Below are 20,924 nucleotides of genomic sequence, written 5' to 3'. Positions count from 1 at the left end.
GCTGGTGAATGTGCAGCCACAGAGAGTGTCTTTCATTGTTGGAAAAAGCCAAAAGTCACTAGGAGCCAGGTCAGGTGAGTAGGGAGCATGAGGAATCACTTCAAAGTTGTTATCACGAAGAAACTGTTGCGTAACGTTAGCTCGATGTGCGGATGCGTTGTCTTGGTGAAACAGCACACGTGCAGCCCTTCCCGGTCGTTTTTGTTGCAGTGCAGGAAGGAATTTGTTCTTCAAAACATTTTCGTAGGATGCACCTGTTGCTGTAGTGCCCTTTGGAACGCAATGGGTAAGGATTACGCCCTCGCTGTCCCAGAACATAGACACCATCATTTTTCTAGCACTGGCGGTTACCCGAAATTTGTTTGGTGGCGGTGAATCTGTGTGCTTCCATTGAGCTGACTGGCGCTTTGTTTCTGGATTGAAAAATGGCATCCACATCTCATCCATTGTCACAACCGACGAAAAGAAAGTCCCATTCATGCTGTCGTTGCGCGTCAACATTGCTTGGCAACATGCCACACGGGCAGCCATGTGGTCGTCTATCAGCATTCGTGGCACCCACTTGGATGACACTTTTCGCATTTTCAGGTCGTCATGCAGGATTGTGTGCACAGAACACACAGAAATGCCAATTCTGGAGGCGATCTGTTCAACAGTCATTCAGCAATCCCCCAAAACAATTCTCTCCACTTTCTCGATCATGTCGTCAGACCGGGCTTGTGCGAGCCCGAGGTTGTTTCGGATTGTTGTCACACGATGTTCTGCCTTCATTAAACTGTCGCACCCACGAACGCACTTTCGACACATCCATAACTTCATCACCACATGTCTCCTTCAACTGTCGATGAATTTCAATTGGTTTCACACCACGCAAATTCAGAAAACGAATGATTGCACGCTGTTCAAGTAAGGAAAACGTCGCCATTTTAAGTATTAAAACAGTTCTCATTCTCGCCGCTGGCGGTAAAATTCCATCTGCCGTACGGTGCTGCCATCTCTGGGACGTATTGACAATGAACGCGGTCTCATTTTAAAACAATGCGCATGTTTCTATCTCTTTCCAGTCCGGAGAAAAAAAAACGGAGGCCTTAGAACTTGAATGCACCTCGTACAAGCTAAATAGCAGTGGCGCTAGGACTCAGCCTTGAAGTAATCCATTGTTGAGGGTTTTCTGGTTACTAATGGTATAGCCTAAGGGTACCTGAAATGGTATATCAGCCGACATACTGTTAAGAAGCTTTATTATTCTTCTGCAAAACATTACATGGAGCAGATGATACACAACGCCCTGTCTCCACATTGCATAGTAAGCTGAAGACAGCTGAATAAATACAGTAGAGGTCATTAGTTGTTTCTGGAATCCAACTTCTGTGTAGATTGTAAATGAAAGTACCTGATTCACACAGCTACTGTTTGGTCAGAATCCTGACTGTTTGACAGGCATTGTTCAAAGTATCTCCATATGTATTCTGTTATACAGCAGTCTCTGAAGTAATTTGCACATATAACTGGTAGTGTCAGTCTATGACTATAGCTTCCAGTAAAGGTCTCACCCTTCCAACATACAGATTTTTTGTGGAGATTTTTAAAACCATAATACCTCAACCTCCTTTTTTTGGCTAGAAGCAGTTTGATGCATACTCCAATAGTACACCACGCGATTTTTGAATATCCCTGCAAAATGTTTGTGTGGAGTATATATAATTTTTAATCTAGGTGAATTTCGAATTCCCCCATAATTTTTCACTATTACTTAAAGGGTATGTTTGACGCTTTCATTTTCAAATTACCTTTCCACTTTAACCCAAGTAACGTGGCCTGTGACTATAGTGCCATCGCAAACAACATAATATTGGTAGAAATCGGAACTACTATTCTGCACTTCATGTTAAGCAGCCGAACGATAGTATACTTTGTGCAACTCGCTCCAGTGTGACGAGGTGACTGGAAGGAGCTACAGTGGGGCTCTTGTGACGATGGTGATGGCTGATCGTCTCTCCATTGTGTGGAATTTCTTTAAAAATAAAGACACCAAATTCCTATCCATTACCAACATAACACATGTGGACAGGTCCAAACTTTGGGGAGCTGCACTTAGGAGAAGCAGCAGGTGTGTGATGTCAGTGGCTATCTTTAATTCTGTAAGCGACCTGACTTAAAAACAGCCACACTGGTCCGAGTGAATAATAACTTGGAGGAAACGTGTTAAGTAGGTCAGCAGACTGGATAGTACATGTAGGGTGAATAACATGTTTATTCCGCCAACATGCATAGACTGGCAGGCATGACACACATGGCCCTGCAGAGGAAACAAACACCTTTTGTTTTGACTGTGAATAGCAGGCAGGCTTGAACCTGCATGGGGGAAACCCATTATTTGTCTTGGGTGAGACAATGTTCTTTGTCCTAGAACTGATATAGGGGAACAAAACCAATTGTCTTAGAACCGCATGCTTATACTGGCAGCAGGAAAACATCATTTCTCTAATAGGCAGGCTTGGACCTGCATGAGAAACAAACGTAGTTTGTTTCAGGTGTGTGATGTCAGGGGAAAACGGACGAAATCTGACAAGAGTGCAGACTGTGCATATATTAGAGAGTCTGTTGTCCTGAATTCCAACAGGATATTGCATCATCGTGGATTTCCCACTTATAGTTAGGGCACTGGTCCTACTTCCACAGTGATGTCATAGGGGTGGGGGAAGATCCACTAGCATAATTGTGCTATTTTTTAATTTCTCGTTAAATTTTGAATTTCCGAACAAATTTTGAATTCCTGTCAATTTTTGAATTTCCCAGTGTTTCATACGTAGGGCAATTGGCCAGTGTCAGAGGGGAGGGGGGGAAATCCATGACATAGTAGTGGAGAGGCAGGGGAAAATCTGGCAATAATGCGATCTGTTCCCCACCTAGAGATGGATGAAGAGGCACACCAGCACTGCCTGCCGGGATATAAACTGAAGGTATTCTACTACTTTGGAAGTAAAATAACACGTGATGTAAGAAAGAAGAATGGCTTAAAAAGGAGACTAGCATAGCAAAGAGGACATTCCCGGCCAAAGGATGTCTACTGGTATCAAGGCAAAAATCAATGAGTATGTATGTTTGGGGCACAGCATTCTATGGAAGTGAATCGCGGGAATAGGAAACCGGAAAAGAAGGGAATCAAAGCGTTTGCGATGTGATGCTGTAGAAGGATATTGAAAATCAGATGGACTGATAAGATAAGAAATGAAGAGATTCTCCACAGAATCGGCGAGGATAGGAGCATGTGTGAAATATTGACAAGAAGAGGCAGGACGTTAGGACATGTGTTAAGGTCTCCTCCTCATTTAACTTGTGACATACGTATATGTAGGACTTTACCAGTAATAACAATAAAATATATAAAATAACTGCAACAACTAAACCTGAGAAAACGTTCGTCGATCCGATAATTCATGTAAAATTTTGCAATTGTGTCTGAAAGGAAAATTATTTTATACTTCTACAATATGCTACAATGTTATAGGTGATTCAATTTAATATGTGTATTTCACTAAATTTTTCATGTTGTTTTCAAGACTCTTCGATTTTTTCTTCTATGACGTACAATTTTCTTCATAATAAGATTCAGTTTATTTTAGTTGGAGGTATTTCATTGGAACCGAAAGCTGGCGACTGAAAATGCACTGCTTTTATGTGAGTCCGATAACTGGGCAAAGGCGAAGCGCTGGAAGGTAAAGGTTTTTGCCAGATTGTAGACATTTCGTGCCTTGCGCCTAGGACCGAAATTAGCTAGTGGAGGGAAAAAAAGCTTTCCACCCCTATATATCAAACTGAGATTAATAAAGCCCTTTGCAGGCGCTCTTTTATGAAGTGGATACTAGTTTAGTTACCTTTGTATGTATATTTCCCTTAATCAGTCAAGAAACACTGGAAGCACAAATTGTTATTGGTCCTCAAATTTTTAAACTGATGAAAGATCACGAATTTGAGAATACCACGAATGTTGAACAAAAAGATGCATTGACTGCCTTCAGGCCCGCTAGTGAAGACTTTCTAGGGAATAAAAAGCATACAAATTTCATGAACGTTATTAAAACCATTTTGAAAAATGTGGGGGAGTTGGGTTGTTAACACATTCAAATATTGACGACTTCTTTGAAAACGTAAGGCGTTAAAGTGGAGAGCAAGGAGAAAGCGTCCACCAGGAGCATAGGGAATCATAAAAGAGGTAACAGAGAATGTGGAATGAACGTATGACGTCAGACTACTGCTGGATTTTGAAGGAGGACAGTAAAGGTCCAAGTTCTGCGAAGATATGAGGAAGAGAAAATTTTATAAATCAGTGTTGCTATCGAAACTATTGGTAGTAATTTTAGTATATGCCTCATCTTCTTGTTCTTCTTTTTCCTCGCCTTTGAAGCGATTTTCCAGACCAGAAGCATCATGAAGTCTGAAACAAAAGGATCCACTCGAAGAAAGGAAAACTGCAACTACCCTCTTTTGTAACTGAAACTGTTGTGAATGCTAATTATTTTTGCTGTAAATGGAATCATATTCATTGACTTTATTATAATAAATGAAAACGAGCTCCCAGCGGAAAGGTCATTGTTGGTTAATAGTGCACTTGGTGACGATCGATCATGTACGTAGTTAATTTTCTTACAAAAGAAATTATTCTATAACAATTAAGATTCAGGCTCGATTTTTTTATAATTAAAAAACTACCAATAGAGCTCAGAACGCATTCGATCATTGCTTCCTAACCAAGTCGCTTCCAGCTTAAATTAAAGTGCCAGAAATTAATTGCATGATGTATTCAAAACAGGAGAATTGAGAAGTTTTTCGCTTTACTGAGAAAAAATTGAGGTATTGAATAGAATTGAGGAGGAGTTTGAGGCACAACTTGACTAGAAGAAGGGATCGGTTGGTAGGATATGTTCTGAGGCATCAAGGGATCACCAGTTTAGTACTGGAGGGCAGCGTGGAGAGTAAAAATCGTAGAGGGAGACCAAGAGATGAATACACTAAGCAGATTCAGAAGGATGTAGGCTGCAGTAGGTACTGGGAGATGAAGAAACTTGCACAGGATAGAGTAACATGGAGAGCTGCATCAAACCAGTCTCAGGACTGAAGACCACAACAACAACATGAGAAAAAAATGTTTAAAACGCAATATTCCAATTATTATTAGCAAACAAACACAGCGAGTACAACTTAACATCCTTTTCGTGTCGATACAAGAACATGAAGAAGGAACAATCTAGTGTCTCATTTATCACAAAGAAAATAATTACAGTTATTAGAGAAGAAATATTGGTATAACATATTAATTTTTTCAAGACGTTGTTTTCTCGTAAGTACTGCCAAAAGAAATAGTTTTTGCTGTTCTCTCAATGGAACAGACGTAATCTCCCAAAAACTGCAAATTAAAAAGTATTAGTAACCGTTACTTTGCAGTCCACAAGTAGGAATATCGCTTGACATTGTTATTATCAAGCCCCTCTTAGGCACCAGAGTTCATCCTCGTGTTTTTATTAAAAGACGTCTCATATTTTATCCCACGTCTGCATGGGATCGACATGTTAATCTAGATTTGGCAATGTTAGTGGCAGAGGGTCAGCAGATGCCCTTCCTGTCTCAGTCCCTTCTCCAACCCAGACGAGATGTGTGTGCGCATTCTGTCTAAATCTGTGATATCTTCCCTGTGAAAGTTTGAGAACGTTTCGTAAATGTTTGTGAATCATGTAGCCGATGCGGTAAATAAGTAGGGTAGACTGGGGCGAAACGTTCGCTTGGGGCATAATGGTCACACTCTCTGTCTTCACAGTTAGTGCTGCCATGAAGCGGACAATTCGTGAATTAAGAGCTCGCATGAGTCTAAGGATACACCAGTGATATGGTTCTGCCGTGTGTTCCGCAACAAGATTTACAGAAGAAAACTTCGTTGTATGCACTGTTGATCTAAGGTAAGTTCTAAATCTGTAATTGTTTATGTCACACTGTGTGCCTCTAAAGCGAGTCACAAATATTTCGGCTTTTAAGGCAGTTTATGAGGAAGTTGTATTCGCGTTGTTGTTAGCATACAAGATGGCGTTCTCCTGCAATGTTGTTGCTGTTGCAGGACGAGGGTTTGGGGCAAAATGATCATGTAGTGGGGATCATTATACCCTGTAAGGATCATATTACCCCATTAATAAACTATTACATATAAATAAGCCTACTTATATATTTTTATGCATGCGTTTACTTAACGACGTACTTAATTGTTTAGTTTCATGCGATTGTTTATTTAAGTGTTTCAATTTTCAGACTCAACAATGGTGCGAACTTACGTTCGGAAAACTGGTCGTCAAAGCTGGTGTGCTGACAATATGAACAACGCCATTAATGCAGTTCAAATTGGAATGCCTGTAAAACCAGAAAGTAGGAATTTTAAAGTCCCTAGAATGGCACTAAAAAGAAGAGTAACAGTAAAAAATACATCTGCTGTGCAAGATAAGAAAGTCTTAGAAAATTATAAACCTGTTTTCACTCAATGCCAAGAGGAGGAACTGGTTAAGCATATTGTGGATATGGAAACAAGATTTTATGGTCTGACAACAAAAGATGTGCGCCACTTAGCACTCCAACTAGCAGTGAAAAATGGTATACCACGTCCTTTTAACACAGAACTGGGTATGGCTGGAGAAGGTTGGTTAGCTGGTTTTCGACGACGACATCCAGATCTCTTCCTCAGAGTTCCAGAATCAACGTCAGCTGCAAGAGCTCGTGCATTCAATTGGCCTGTTGTGACGAAATTATTCAAAATCTTGGGGAAGTAAATCCTGATCGGCCATATCCTCCTCACAGAACTTTTAACGTGGATGAAACTTGTATTGGAACTTTTTCATCTAGGAATTCACGAGTTTTGGCGAAGAAGGGTCGACTAATTGTGTCTGGTGAGCGTGGTGAGTCCACTACAGCTGTTTTATGCATGTTTGCTGGAGGAACATTCATACCACCGATGCTCATATTTCCCCGAAAAAGGATGAAAGCATAGTTAACTGATGGAGCTCCGCCTGGAACTATTTTTGTCTGCAACTCTAGTGCATGGATGAGACTCGAGGTGTTCGAGGATTGGTTTCAGCATTTTGTGCAACATGCAGAACCATCAAAGGATGATCCAGCACTGCTAATAAAGGGTGGACACCTCAGCCACACGAAAAATTTGGACGTGATTGAAGCTGCCAGAAAAAACTTTTTTACCACCATATGTTTACCTCCCCACTGCACACACAAGCTCCAGCCACTAGATAGATCAATAATGTTTCCTTCAAGCACACATTATGACAAGGCTTTGGAGAAACGGCTTAACAACCACTCAGGGAGGGTACTCACACTTTTCCAGATAAGTCAGATTTTTGGGGAAGCTTACCTCGAAGCATGCATACCCATGAATGCTATAAATGGATTTAAGAAATGTGGGATATATCCTTATGACCCAGAAATCCTTACTGATGCAGACTTTATAGCTGCAGAAACTACCGACCAACTAGATCAGTCAAATTGTGTAGCAATGGAAACTGGAAGCAGTTCTAAAGTCTTAACTGAAGAATGCATACCACACGCACAGTCTTCTGTCAATAAGGAATCAGGGGCTCCAGAGCCTACAACACATGGAAATCACTCAACAATCACAACTTTTATTGAATCTGACCTCCCACGTTTAGATATTTCCCAACCAGGACCAAGTGGAGTGGGTGGATCTTTATGTAGGAAAACATCATTCGGTACAACATTGTAAGCCCAAATCATTCCAGTTCCCAAAATGAATAGACCAAGGTCTGATAGGAAGAGGCAGAGGGGTGGCGCAACAATACTGACTAGCAGTCCATATAAAAATGCCTCAGTGGAGGAAAAAAGAAAAAAGGATGATTTACAGAAAGGGAAATGCCTACAAAGACCTAAACGTAAACAAGTTCATGTAAAAACATCTGATGGCTCTTTGCAGAGAAGAAAAGAAACTTCTAAGAAGACGGGAGGGTCATGCATGCTAGAGAGTTGTGAGAATGACGATGCCAAGGATGTCGATGGTAACCCAGAGTGTATTTACTGCAAAGAAACTTTTCTATCTTCGTTAAGTGGTGAAGGTTGGATTATGTGTCAGGACTGTAAAAACTGGGCTCATGAGGAATGTGCTGGAGTTGACGACGATGATAATGACTCCATTTGTGATTTTTGTAGAAACAGAAATGTTCTGCCAAGTAAAAGGAAGTTTAATATGTAAACAGCTTTGTATTCTTTCTGTTCAATTTGTATTTTAAATGATAACGTTGAATATTTCATTTTTTAACTTTGTGACAGTGAATCAGAATTTCATTTCCCCTTAACTAAATGCATTTATGTAAAATAATACGTTATCTAAGTACATTGCGCAGTAAAAGTTGAATAACATATGCATTTAATTTATTAAAGGAAACAAATTTACAAAGAATGGCAGTAAAGTGCAAATTCTAAGCCAGGGGATCATTTTACCCCAAAGACCAGGGGCAAAATAATCCTTTACATATAACAAGTAAAATATGTGCAAAACATATACCCAATGGATTTTATAAAATATTTTGTATGTTAGCCAGAGTAAATGGACGGACTCCTTAAAGGGATCGTTTTGCCCTTGTCTCCCCTACCAGCACAGTATTCACCCTGTCAGATGTGGGAAACCACCTAAAATCCAAGTTGGCTAGCACACTGGACGTCGATGTTAGTCTACCATGTAGATTCTATCCACCTCCAGCGTGTCTCCACGAATCTTGGAAGCGGCGTGGATATCCAGACAAATCAAGTTTGGAATTTGTCTAAAAAGTAAAGCAATAGTTACGAAGATATGGACCTTGATTGAACTTTTAGTGTAACGTTTGAGTGTCAAATTCTTAAACCTTTAGTTAGTTAGCTAAATGTTCCATAGATCATTTGAAATTATGTAATTACACTTAAAAACAAGTTTGCTTTTTTTACGAGGTATCGGTTTTCAAATAGAAATTCATCATTGGAGTACAAGTAGTTGTCCAGGAGAAATGCTTTTGGGTAACATTTAAAACTTACTTCGCTACCCATCAGATATTTTATGTTATTGGGAAAATGATCAAGAATTTTTGCTGCACATAAGGAACTCCTACTGAGCCACTGACGGCTTTGATTATGTATAATAAGGGTTATGTTTTTCTCTGGAGTTGTAGGTACGGACGTACCAATCCTCGTGAAATTGCAATGGATTATTTACGATGAATTTCACTAGCGAATATATGTTCTGTGATGGCGCAGTTAAGATGCCTGGATTCTAGAAGATTCTTGACATGAAGACTGTAGATCATAATGAGATTCATTATTCTTTCTGCTCGCTTTTGTGGAACCAAATTTTGTCTCTAAGAGATGAGAACGGCAACAAATTTGTTATCGATGAGACATTATTCAGTGTTAATACGCAAAATATCTCCGGAGGTTAATTCGTTTGTTTCCAAGATTAGCAAAAGCACCCAAATTTGTTTGAGAAGCTCAATATGTTCAGCCAAAAATTTGGAGCATTCCACCCTGTTTACTCCTTTCCACTCATGTGCTACATGAATTGTTAATGAGTCCATTTGTTGTACATAACAGAATGTAGTGTGTTTTCTCACAATTTTGGGGTAGTCCATTTTCAGAGAACCACTAAGCAATTCATTATGAATGAAACCCACACAACACTAGTGAAATATCCTTCAATATTTATTATTTGTTGCAAGAACAGGTTTTTGTCTGTTACGCCATCATCGACTAAACGTCTTTGTACCTGATGATGATGATGCAGAAAATTAGACTGAGTTGTGAGAGTTTCATTCATAATGTATAAAATATTCTACCATGAATGGACGGAACAGTCAACCAGTGCAACTAAACAATTCTTTTAAAAAACGACATTAACATTCTCTTCTGTTGCTTTCTCTTTGATGGGATTTATTATAACGCTAATACTGCATGCAAAAAGTATCAGTTCTTCTTGTTAACTGTTAACTGGGAGTCATATATATTATATATATTACAAGTAGAAGTAGACCCAAAATTGAGGGCTGTGGTACTCTCTTTGTGAACTCTGCCCAGTCACTAAAATTTTCTGTGCCCTAAACACATTGTCTGAATTATTCAGCAGAACATTTTCCATTCTCTTTGTTAAATATGATTCACACCAATAGGGTGAAAATCCATCAGTTCATAGAATTTGCGTTTTTTCAAGATTTTGACATGATCTATACAATGAAACGCCTTCCAAATATAAAAAGATACCAACTGGCGATATTTTATTATTCAAGGTTTGAAATATTTGATGAGCCAGTTCACACACATGAGGCGAAGCATTATGACCACCTACCTGGTAGATCGTTTGTCCATCTTTGGAATGAAATGCAACACTGATTCTGTGTATAAGGGATCCGGCAATTGGGTGGTAGGTTTGTGGAGGTATGTGTCATTAGATGTCTACACAAAGGTCATGTAATACGCATAAATAACGGACCGCTGATTTGCGTACGCGGTGATGGCGGCCGATAACGACCCAGCTGGGTTCCATACAATTTACATCAACGTAACGTCACGACAATGCCCCTCAAACCATTGTAGCACGGTTCTGGGTTCGAGACAGGTACAGTTATACTGCTGAAAGATGACATCCCATCGGGGAAGACCTCAAGCATGAAAGGATGCAGCTAGTTCGCAGTTGTCAGCGTGTGTTACCACAGGTTTCATGCAAGTGCAGGAGAATGTCTCCCATAGCATAACACTGATCCCATCAGGCTGCGACCATGGAGCATGTATCGAGGCGCTGTTCACCTCGACCACGGCTTTTGTGGAGACGACCATCGACCTGGTCTACATCTACGTGATTACTCTGCTATTCACAATAAAGTGCCAGGCAGAGGGTTCAATGAACCACCTTCAAGCTGTCTCTCTACCGTTCCACTCTCGAACGGCATGCGGGAAAAACGAGCACTTAAATTTTTCTGTGCGAGCCCTGATTTATCTTATTTTATCGTGTTGATCATTTCTCCCAATGTAGGTGGGTGCCAACTGAATGTTTTCGCAATCGGAGGAGAAAACTGGTGATTGAAATTTCTTGAGAAAATCCCGTCGCAATGAAAAACGCCTTTGTTTTAATGATTGACACTCCAGTTCACGTATCACGTATGTGACATTATCTCCCCTATTTCGCGACAATAAAAAACGAGCTGCCCCTCTTTGTACTTTTTCGATGTCATCCGTCAGTCCCACCTGATGCGGATCCCACACCGCACAGCAATACTCCAGAATAGGGCGGACAAGGGTGGTGTAAGCAGTCTCTTTGGTAGACCTGTTGCTCATTCTAAGTGTTCTGCCAATGAATCGCTGCCTTTGGCTTGGCCTGGTGTAGCAAAAATGTGATTCACCTGAAGAGCCGACACATTTCCGTTGATCGATGGTCAGCGCCCACTGCAATCATAATCAGCGATATCTTCGGATCAATATGTGACATTTGGGATGGTCTGCTGTAGAGCTCCATGTTCAATAGTGTACAAAGAATGGTGTGCCCCAAAACCCTTGCGCATGCACCAGCATTGTGCTCTTTTGGGAGAGATGCCACAGATAAACATCTATCCTACATTACATAGCAGACAAGCCTCCGAACCCCACGTTCTGTGGAGAGTCGTGGACGTCCAACCATTTAGCGCCTAATGGCAGTTTCACTGTCTGTCTACCTTTTCCTGTAGATGTGTAACAATAGGCCGGCCGCGGTGGTCTAGCGGTTCAGGCGCTTAGTCCGGAACCGCGTGACTACTACGGTCGCAGGTTCGAATCCTGCCTCGGGCATGGATGTGTGTGATGTCCTTAGGTTAGTTAGGTTTAAGTAGTTCTAAGTTCTAGGGGACTGATGACCACAGATGTTAAGTCCCATAGTGCTCAGAGCCATTTGAACCATTTTTTTGTAACAATACGAGTCAAGATAGATGTAACGGAACTTGAATAGCGTATTTGCCTCTATTGGTTACGGTAGAGAGATCGATCTTTCGGTCCCGTCTGTATATTTATATATATGATATTGCATGAATAAAGGCTGGGCGAGTCTAAAGCTATCGTTAAAAACGCACGCCGCGCGATTTGGTCGGTCGTAATAATAATAACATGCTTTTGAATACAATTAAATTATAACGGCGATACCTGTTTAATGTTATTGGAAATAATATGTAGTAAATTAATGAGTAAGGTAGCCGATCCTATAAGAAGAGCTAAAACTGGGCATATTGAGGTGTTTTGCTTTATATCGACGAAGCCGATGATACGGCGTAATTTTTTTCGTTTACTCTTAGATATAAAACAAGTAAAGAAGTGCTAATTGTGCGTAGTGAAAAAAAATAGGGGCGAGTTTTAAATAGCTACGGTATACAATCAGAGTAACAAAAGGACATTTAATTACACGAAATCGCGGATAGCGAAGTGTGGTCATTAAATTGAGTACACCTAAAGGGCGGTAAATTCCGGGATAAATCTACACGCATCTCACGAGGGACGCGGTATTGAGACCGTTTTTATTTATTTTTTTAATTATATCGCGGAGAGCTGGCTCCAATTTATGAAAAGGAGGAAAACGTTAACTTTTACGCGAACTCTCAATAATTGCGAATCGGAGAGAAAAGTGTGTAATTGTCTCGCGCCTAACAAACATTCGTGGAGGCGGTGGCTAAACTAGAAGAGTCAATTACAATATACTGTATCAGTATCATTGACTATTGGTGTCGAGCAACCAAAACTGTTCATCAAAGGGTTTCGATGAAACTTGGGAGTTAGGGTTCAGGCACTCGCATATACTCCACATCAGACTGTGAGTGAGTGGTGAATGCGAAATAAAACTGTGAACAAAGTTACGTTCAATAAAACAGAAGAAACAAGACAGTTTGGTCGTATCTGTTACTAATCCATAAACTGTAACATTTCTTATCGTTGCACGAAGCCTTTGCAGATGATCGTTATGAGAATTCGCTTCGAAGGGATCTCGTTACGAGTTAAATTCTGGGCACCTGGTCAAGAGGGGGTAGTTTGTAGATGCTGACTACAGCAGCTATTCTGGAATCAGGTGCTACCGTGACCGTTGTGTGTTGTCAATGGCTTAAGGTCATCATATCTCATGCTGTAAGACCGACGCGCCTTTCGTCTTGGTATAACGGTGTCTCACGGTAACAACGACAACGCCGACGACGAAGGAAGATACGGTAGAGATGCTCACGACAGTAGCACGTGAACATTCGACCAGCTTCGCTGTTTTCGAGACACTCGTTCACGGGCTCTGCGTAAAGATAACCTGCCCTCTGTCAGGGTTCATATCTTCGCTAGGGCGATCCCCCGTCCGTGTACGCTTACATAGTTTTGTTACAGCAACGCCAGCAGGCAGCATGTAACGTCACGGTGGGCAGTGGTCATAATGTTTTGCTGATCAGAGTATAAATAGCACTATAAAAACACAAAAAAAATTCTTATTTTGTGAATAATTCTGACGTTTCAGAAGAGAATTAGAGTAGACTTTAGAATCAGCATTGAAAATTGATTCTAGGACACCTACTTTTGAGAAATGATGTGCATATTTTTTAAGTGCATGCTTACGATACTATAAGTATTTAGATGAGAAGCATTTTTGGGGACGTGTGATTCACGCTGCTCCTCTCCTCTGTGGCAGGTGGAAGGCTTCAGGAGATTGAAGTCCCCACATGGACAGCTGAGAAAGAACAGAAGGCCGGTGCAGCCGCTCAACGGCCGGACTGTGTACACTGTGTCTCCGAACCGCAAGTTCACGGAGAGTGCCACAGCTCGCAGTGTGTCTCCAGAGCCCAGGTTCAGGGAGACCACCACACGATCCGAGCTGTTCTTCCTGTGTGCGCTGCTACTGCACTCCATGCACTACCTCTAGCAAAGAACTTCAAACAAGTAGCCAATAAAAATTACGTGCTGAGGCTCACAAAAAATCAGTTTGTACAGTGCAGTCTCCTAGGTATCAGGGGGTACAGTTTACAGTGGTACTCCTCTCGACAATATTGCCCACGATCAATCGCTCAAGGCAGCGACGGTGCCTGTATGACTAATTGATATCTGATCTGATAAACTGCTGGAAGAGGAATTAGTACACCCTTTTTGAGATTTACAAGTCAAAATATATTGTTGCAACAGTTCATACGGAGTGCATGAAATGCTGACACTTGCGTATCAATAGCACAAGCAGTTCTGAGTTATCAGGTAGGGGACCTCGGGGCGGAACGGGATACTTAATGTTTAGCAATTTGTATAAAATAAGGGAACACAAGGAAACACTTCTTAAAGTCATAAAAAAACACCTTGTAGTGTAATCTAATGTACCTTATTTTAAAATCAATTAAACAATACATTTCGCATTTTTTACAATTTTTCAAATAATGTCTTGCATGTTTCCCGTTCCGCCCCACCCACGGGGCAGAACGGGATAAGGTTTTTTTTTTTTTTAAATTATTGCATAAACATTGAATCTGAAGTACGAATATCGTATTAAACTATGAGAAAATGTTTTATAAAAGGAAATTCAGACGAAGGAATGTGTTATTTAAACAATTAAAAAATCATTCTTCAAAATAAGAAAATATTTTAACGTCATTCTGAAAAATGTACAATGCTTAATAACCACCAAACCACTAACTACTAGTCCTTTCGACAATAGTCACAAATCAGTATTTCCTCTTCATCTTCACTGTCTATGCAAGCACAGGAATTGTGTGCCCACTTGAAACACCTCTGGCATGCGACCCAGCTCTCATTAGAAACGAAGTCCTCACAGTACAGACACTCAGCATCCTCTCTCACTGATAATCTCTTCTCCATCATCTTCTTCCTTTTACTTTTCTTAAGGTCTTTGATGTCCCCTGTTTTGGTTTTTTTTATGTGTACAGTTTGATATTTTAGCCTTAAGTTGCATTGCACCTGACGTCTCTGTCCTGACATTGCTCATGTTTGTGCACCCTCCACCTTTCTGTAGGCCTACTTTACGTGTGACAGCATTCTGCAGTTCCTTCTTATAAGGAGAATCTGTTAATACGACGGTTTTTCCTTTTCGTCTTGTAGTCCGCCGAGTATTTTGACAGATTAGTGAGACTGGAATGACAGCCTCGGGCGATATCTGGAGAGCTGAGTTGTTCGGCGAACGTAGCTGGCTGGGAGAGTATGGCATCCGTGAACATGCAAGCTGGGGGTCAATGATTGAGCCTTGGTCAGTCTTAGTCGTAGGCTATTAGTGGCAGGTTCAGTAGATACTGGAGAGCCTGTAATCAATGTGTTAGATCGTCCATCTGTAGAGTTTGTAGTCGGACTTTCGCAGTTTTCGAACTGGATATCTGTTGGCGCTGATGGGAGGTAGTCTGTGTCTGAAAACACATTCAGGTCAGACGGCCATATTCCATTTCTCTTAAAGCCATTTATAGCCGTCGGCATCGCTGCAGCACGTAAAAACGCGGCCCAAAATAGTGATGATATTTAGAAAAGAGTGACAACTTTTCCTGGATGTCTCCGTAGCTATTTTTTTTATCTCTTCACTATAATAACAACTCAGGGGCTTGAAAAGCGTTACATCCAGGGGTTCTAATTTATGTGAAGTGTGTGGCGGTAAACAAAGGAAGACTACACCATTGTCTCTGGCAATACCAAGCAGCTCCAGGTTTTTAGTGTGAGTTGAATGTCCATCAACAACCAGAAGCACAGGTGATTCTTTCGTGGCCAGAGAAAATCCCACAAACTTTCTAAACGATACTAAAAATAATTCGCTAGTGATCCACCCCGAGGGGTGAACTTCGGACCAGCGCCCTGGAGGCAATCCAAGCTCAAATTCTTGTTTCTTCTTCTTCCTTGGAAAGATAAGCACGGTCAGCATGTATAACCCAGATGCAGACATGCAGATTACTGCTGTAACGGTTTCTCCAAGTTCTGTAGATGTTACCGCTCCTACTTGCCTTTTTTCCTTGAGTGCTATTATTTTCGACTGACTTTTAGGATTAACTGTCAAGTCACTTTCATCACAGTTGAATATTTTGTCAGCAGTCAGATTGTACTTATCAATAACATTATTGAGAAGAGAGTTAAACTGTGAAACTGCTACTTTGTTGAATCCCATTGCTCGAGCAACAGAAGTATATTCTGGCTTGCGAATAGACAGTGTAGGATGCCTTGTAATAAATCCTTTAACCCAGTCTTGTCCAGCTAGACAAGTAAGTTTGTCGAATCTGTGTGGTAAGCCATTTCTTTTGGCTAACTGACAGGCTAGCGATCTGAGATCTTTCATTGTTAGACCAAAAAGTCTGCTTTCCATTGACTTCAGTTATGTTACCAGCTCATGTTCTTATTCTGCAGTGAACAACTGTTTAAATTTCCCATATGATTTGTCAATTATGTGGTCAGGATTATTCGTAGCTTTACACACATATCTTTCCAATGTTGATTTCGGTACGTTGAATTGCTTAGATGCTTTTAAAAATCCCATTTGGGAAGATGAAACGGCTGAATCTGCCATTCCCATCGCTTTTACGTCCTATTGCTGTCTATAAGTCTTTTTCATGTACGTTCACATCATCTGGAACAGCAAGGGGGAAAGAAAAAAGAATACAGTTTGCTTTCTACTCGCATCAAAATATGATGGGGCAGAATGGGACACTATCCCATTCTGCCCCGTCCCATTCCGCCCCAAGAGCACTTTTGAGGTTAACAACTTTTATGGAGTGTAATACCTGACTTATTTAAACGCATTAAATAACTAAAGTATAAAAAATGCCAGGCCCTTTAAGAGAATGCGTCATTTTAGGGTATACAATTAATAATTAACAGCTTACCTGGCGTTGAAATTCACCAAACGTTAGAACAACACAAGTGGTAACGTGAGCGACAACAATTCACTTAGATCTCGCACTTCAAACTAAATCAAAATGGCTGCCCTGACTTCCTTTCCATTCGGAGAAATAGTTACATGCCCATACGACAGGTTGCAGCACTGTCCAGTCTAGAAAAGAGCAATTTCCCATTGTGCCCCGCTATCCCGTTCTGCCCCGAGTTCCCCTATACACCCACACTGAAAAACCCATATTAGTACATGGTGCAACCTCCAAACGCAGCAATGCAGGTGCTGACTCTGACATCAATAGATCATACAGATGGTGAGTAATGGCTTGGGATACGTTATTCCATGGCTGCTACGCCTGTTCATGTGGTTCTTTGAGACGTGTTGGTTGATGAGTCACACAAGTCACTTCTCGTCCTATCATATCCCACAAGTGCTCGATTGGACACAAGTCCGGAGTTCGTGCTGGACAAGGAAGTTGGTGCCCATGTTGCAGAGGATGCTACATTTCACCGGCAGTGTTTGGACGAGCACTATGCTGTTGGAACAATACATTACCTTCCTGTTGCAAGAATGACAGAGGAGATGGCTTGGGATACGTTATTCCATGCCTGCTAGACTTGTTCATGTGGTTCTTTGAGACGTGTTGGTTGATGAGTCACACAAGTCACTTCTCGTCCTATCATAGTCCACAAGTGCTCTATTGGACATAAGTCTGGAGATCATGATGGACAAGGAAGTTGCTGCCCATCTTGCAGAGGATGCTACGTTTCACCGGCAGTGTTTGGACGAGCACTATGCTGTTGGAACAATCCATTACCTTCCTGTTGCAAGAATGGCAGAGGAGATGGCTTGGGATACGTTATTCCATGCCTGCTAGACTTGTTCATGTGGTTCTGTGAGACGTGTTGGTTGACGAGTCACACAAGTCACTTCTCGTCCTATCCTATCCCACAAGTGCTCGATTGGACACAAGTCCGGAGATCGTGCTGGACAGGGAAGTTGGTGCCCATGTTGCAGAGGATGCTACGTTTCACCGGCAGTGTCTGGACGAGCACTATGCTGTTGCAACAATACATTACCTTCCTGTTGCAAGAATGGCAGAGGAGCGGCTCTAACAACAATCTCCGTGTACTGAACGCTGGTTGGCATCCCCTCCAGAAACACCAAAGGTGAACGAGGATTGCAGCTTATCGCACCCCAGACCGTAAGGCCTGGGGTCGGACTAGTGTGGCTGTGATGAATATACTCTACCAGACAGCACTCACCACGTCTACATCGTATATGTAAACACTGAACGCTTGCATGCACACAGAATATGCTTTCATCACTGAAGACCAAGGCGCGCCATACCCTCTTCCAAGTGATCCTCTGATGACAGCTGTCTTCCAAGCGGTCAGCACCAGCGAGCCGTGCTTGTCGATGCTGTGGCGCGAGTGAAAGACGGGCTAGAGATGTGCGTGCCAGTAGTCCCATTTTGTAACAGTTTGTGTTGCCGTGTCTGGGCTCGCAAGCCCTCTTATCTGTGCTGTGGCAGCTGTACGATCTGCCACTGCCGTTCTTACAGTACGACGATCCTGGTGGGCGTCTGCGCTGTGTGGACATCCAGAACCTCATTATGGGTGTCATAATGTTTTCGTGACCACTTATACCAGCACCTTTGCGCAACTGGCACAGGATGTCCAACTTGTGTGACAGTTCTCCAAAAGAACCCTCTGGCTCCTTGGAAGGCCACAATTTGTCCCCTTTCAAACTCACTCATTGGTTGTGGGAAACACGAGTGTGTCTCCATGGCATGTTTGGCTGCTTGCTTCACGCGTTAGCATCACACTGAGCCTTCTCGCTGTGAGAATTTCCTACTAAAGGGTAGACACAGATAGCGCTCTGGTAGCTACGTCACTGCGGTACCTGTTGGCAGACGACAATGAAACCAGTATCAGTACATCTACCACCCTCAGGTGGCATATGTCGTCAATGGATCAAAATCGACGTCACCTTGCTAGGTGTACTAATTTTCATTTCTGCCAGTGTACGCAGGGTGGTCCATTGATCGTGACCAGGCCAAATATCTCACGAAATAAGGGTCAAACGAAAAAACTACAAAGAACGGAACTTGTCTAGCTTGAAGGGGGAAACCTGATGGCGCTATGGTTGGCCCGCTAGATGGCACTGCCATAGGTCAAACGGATATCAACAACGCTTTTTAAAAATAGGAACCCCCATTTTTTATTACATATTCCTGTAGTATGTAAAGAAATATGAATGTCTTTGTTGCACCACTTTTTTCACTTTGTGGTAGATGGCGCTGTAATAGTCACAAACATATGGCTCACAATTTTAGACGAACACTTGGTAACAGGTAGGTTTTTTAAATTAAAATACAGAACGTAGGTACGTTTGAACATTTTATTTCGGTTGCTCCAATGTGATACATCTACCTTTGTGAACTTATTTATGAGAACGCATGCTGTTACAGCGTGATTACCTGTAAATACCACATTAACGCAATAAATGCTCAAAATGATGTTCGTCGACCTCAATGCATTTGGCAATACGTGTAACGACATTCCTCTCAGCAGCGAGTAGTTCGCCTTCCGTAATGTTCGCACATGCATTGACAATGCGCTGACGCATGTTCTCAGGCGTTGTCGGTGGATCACGATGCCAAATATCCTTCAACTTCCCCCACAGAAAGAAATCCGGGGACGTCAGATCCGGTGAACGTGCGGGCCATGGTATGGTGCTGCGACGACCAATCTACCTCTCATTACCTTCATTACCGCTTCAACCGCACGCGAGCTGTGTGCCGGACATCCATCATATTGGAAATACATCGCCATTCTGTCATGCAGTGAAACATCTTGTAGTAACATCGGTAGAACATTACGTAGGAAATCAGCATACATTGTACTATTTAGATTGCCATCGATAAAATGGGGGCCAATTATCCTTCCTCCCATAATGCCGCACCATACTAACCCGCCAAGGTCGCTGATGTTCCAGTTGTCACAGCCACCGTGGATTTTCCGTTGCCCAATAGTGCATATTATGCCGGTTTACGTTACTGGTGTTGGTGAATGACGCTTCGTCGCTAAATAGAGCGCATGCAAAAAATCTGTCATCGTCCCGTAATTTCTCTTGTAGCCAGTGGCAGAACTGTACACGACGTTCAAAGTCGTCGCCATGCAATTCCTGGTGCATAGAAATATGGTACGGGTGCAATCGATGTTGATGTAGCGTTCTCAACACCGACGTTTTTGAGATTCCCGATTCTCGTTCAATTTGTCTGCTACTGATGTGCGGATTAGCCGCGACAGCAGCTAAAACACCTACTTGGTCATCATCATTTGTTGCAGGTCGTGGTTACGTTTCACATGTGGCTGAACACTTCCTGTTTCCTTAAATAACGCAACTATCCGGCGAACGATCCGGACACTTGTATGATGTCGTCCAGGATACCGAGCAGCATACATAGCACACGCCCGTTGGGCATTTTGATCGCAATAGCCATACATCAACACGATATCGAGCTTTCGCGCAATTGGTAAACAGTCCATTTTAACACGGGTAATGTATCACGAAGCAAATTCCGTCCGCACTGGCGGATTGTTACGTGATACCACGTACTTCATACGTTTGTGACTATTATAGCGGCATCTATCACAAAACGAAGAAAGTGGTCCAACTAAAACATTCATATTTCTTTGCGTAGTACACGAATATGTAATAAAAAATATGAACTTCTATTTACAAAAACGCAGTTGATATCCGTTTGATTTATGGCAGCACCATCTAGCGAGCCAACCGTGGCGCCCCCTTCAAGCTAGACGAGTTTCGTTCTTTATAGTTGCTTCGTTTGATGCTTATTTCGTGAGATATTTGACCCGGTCACTGTCAATGGACCACCCTGTATAACGACAACAATTTTCTCAGGGTCCGATCGTCCATGAAATCTAAACAACAGTGACAATCAAAAATATTTTATTTACAACAGTTAGCTACACTTTCCAGCTACTTCTCTACACAGTCGCCGCTTCCGACTTAGACATTTGTCATG

At 41.9% G+C, this 20,924-nt stretch overlaps 1 protein-coding gene across 1 annotated transcript in view; it reads left to right on the top strand.

Annotated features, from left to right (window-relative positions):
* Positions 1-13,930, top strand: part of LOC124552370 (carbonic anhydrase 1-like) — a 120,460-nt gene extending 106,530 nt beyond the window's left edge. Inside the window, exon 6 of the mRNA XM_047126635.1 lies at positions 13,700-13,930. Within this exon, the coding sequence (XP_046982591.1) occupies positions 13,700-13,930 (231 nt within the window). The remainder of the gene's footprint in view (positions 1-13,699) is intronic.
* Positions 13,931-20,924: the final 6,994 nt, after the last annotated feature.

The sequence above is a fragment of the Schistocerca americana genome, chromosome 10 (assembly GCF_021461395.2).
Source record: "Schistocerca americana isolate TAMUIC-IGC-003095 chromosome 10, iqSchAmer2.1, whole genome shotgun sequence".
NCBI classification, from domain to species: domain Eukaryota; kingdom Metazoa; phylum Arthropoda; class Insecta; order Orthoptera; family Acrididae; genus Schistocerca; species Schistocerca americana.
The sequence above is the reverse complement of the archived record's forward strand: the minus strand, read 5'-3'. Positions and strand labels throughout refer to the sequence as shown.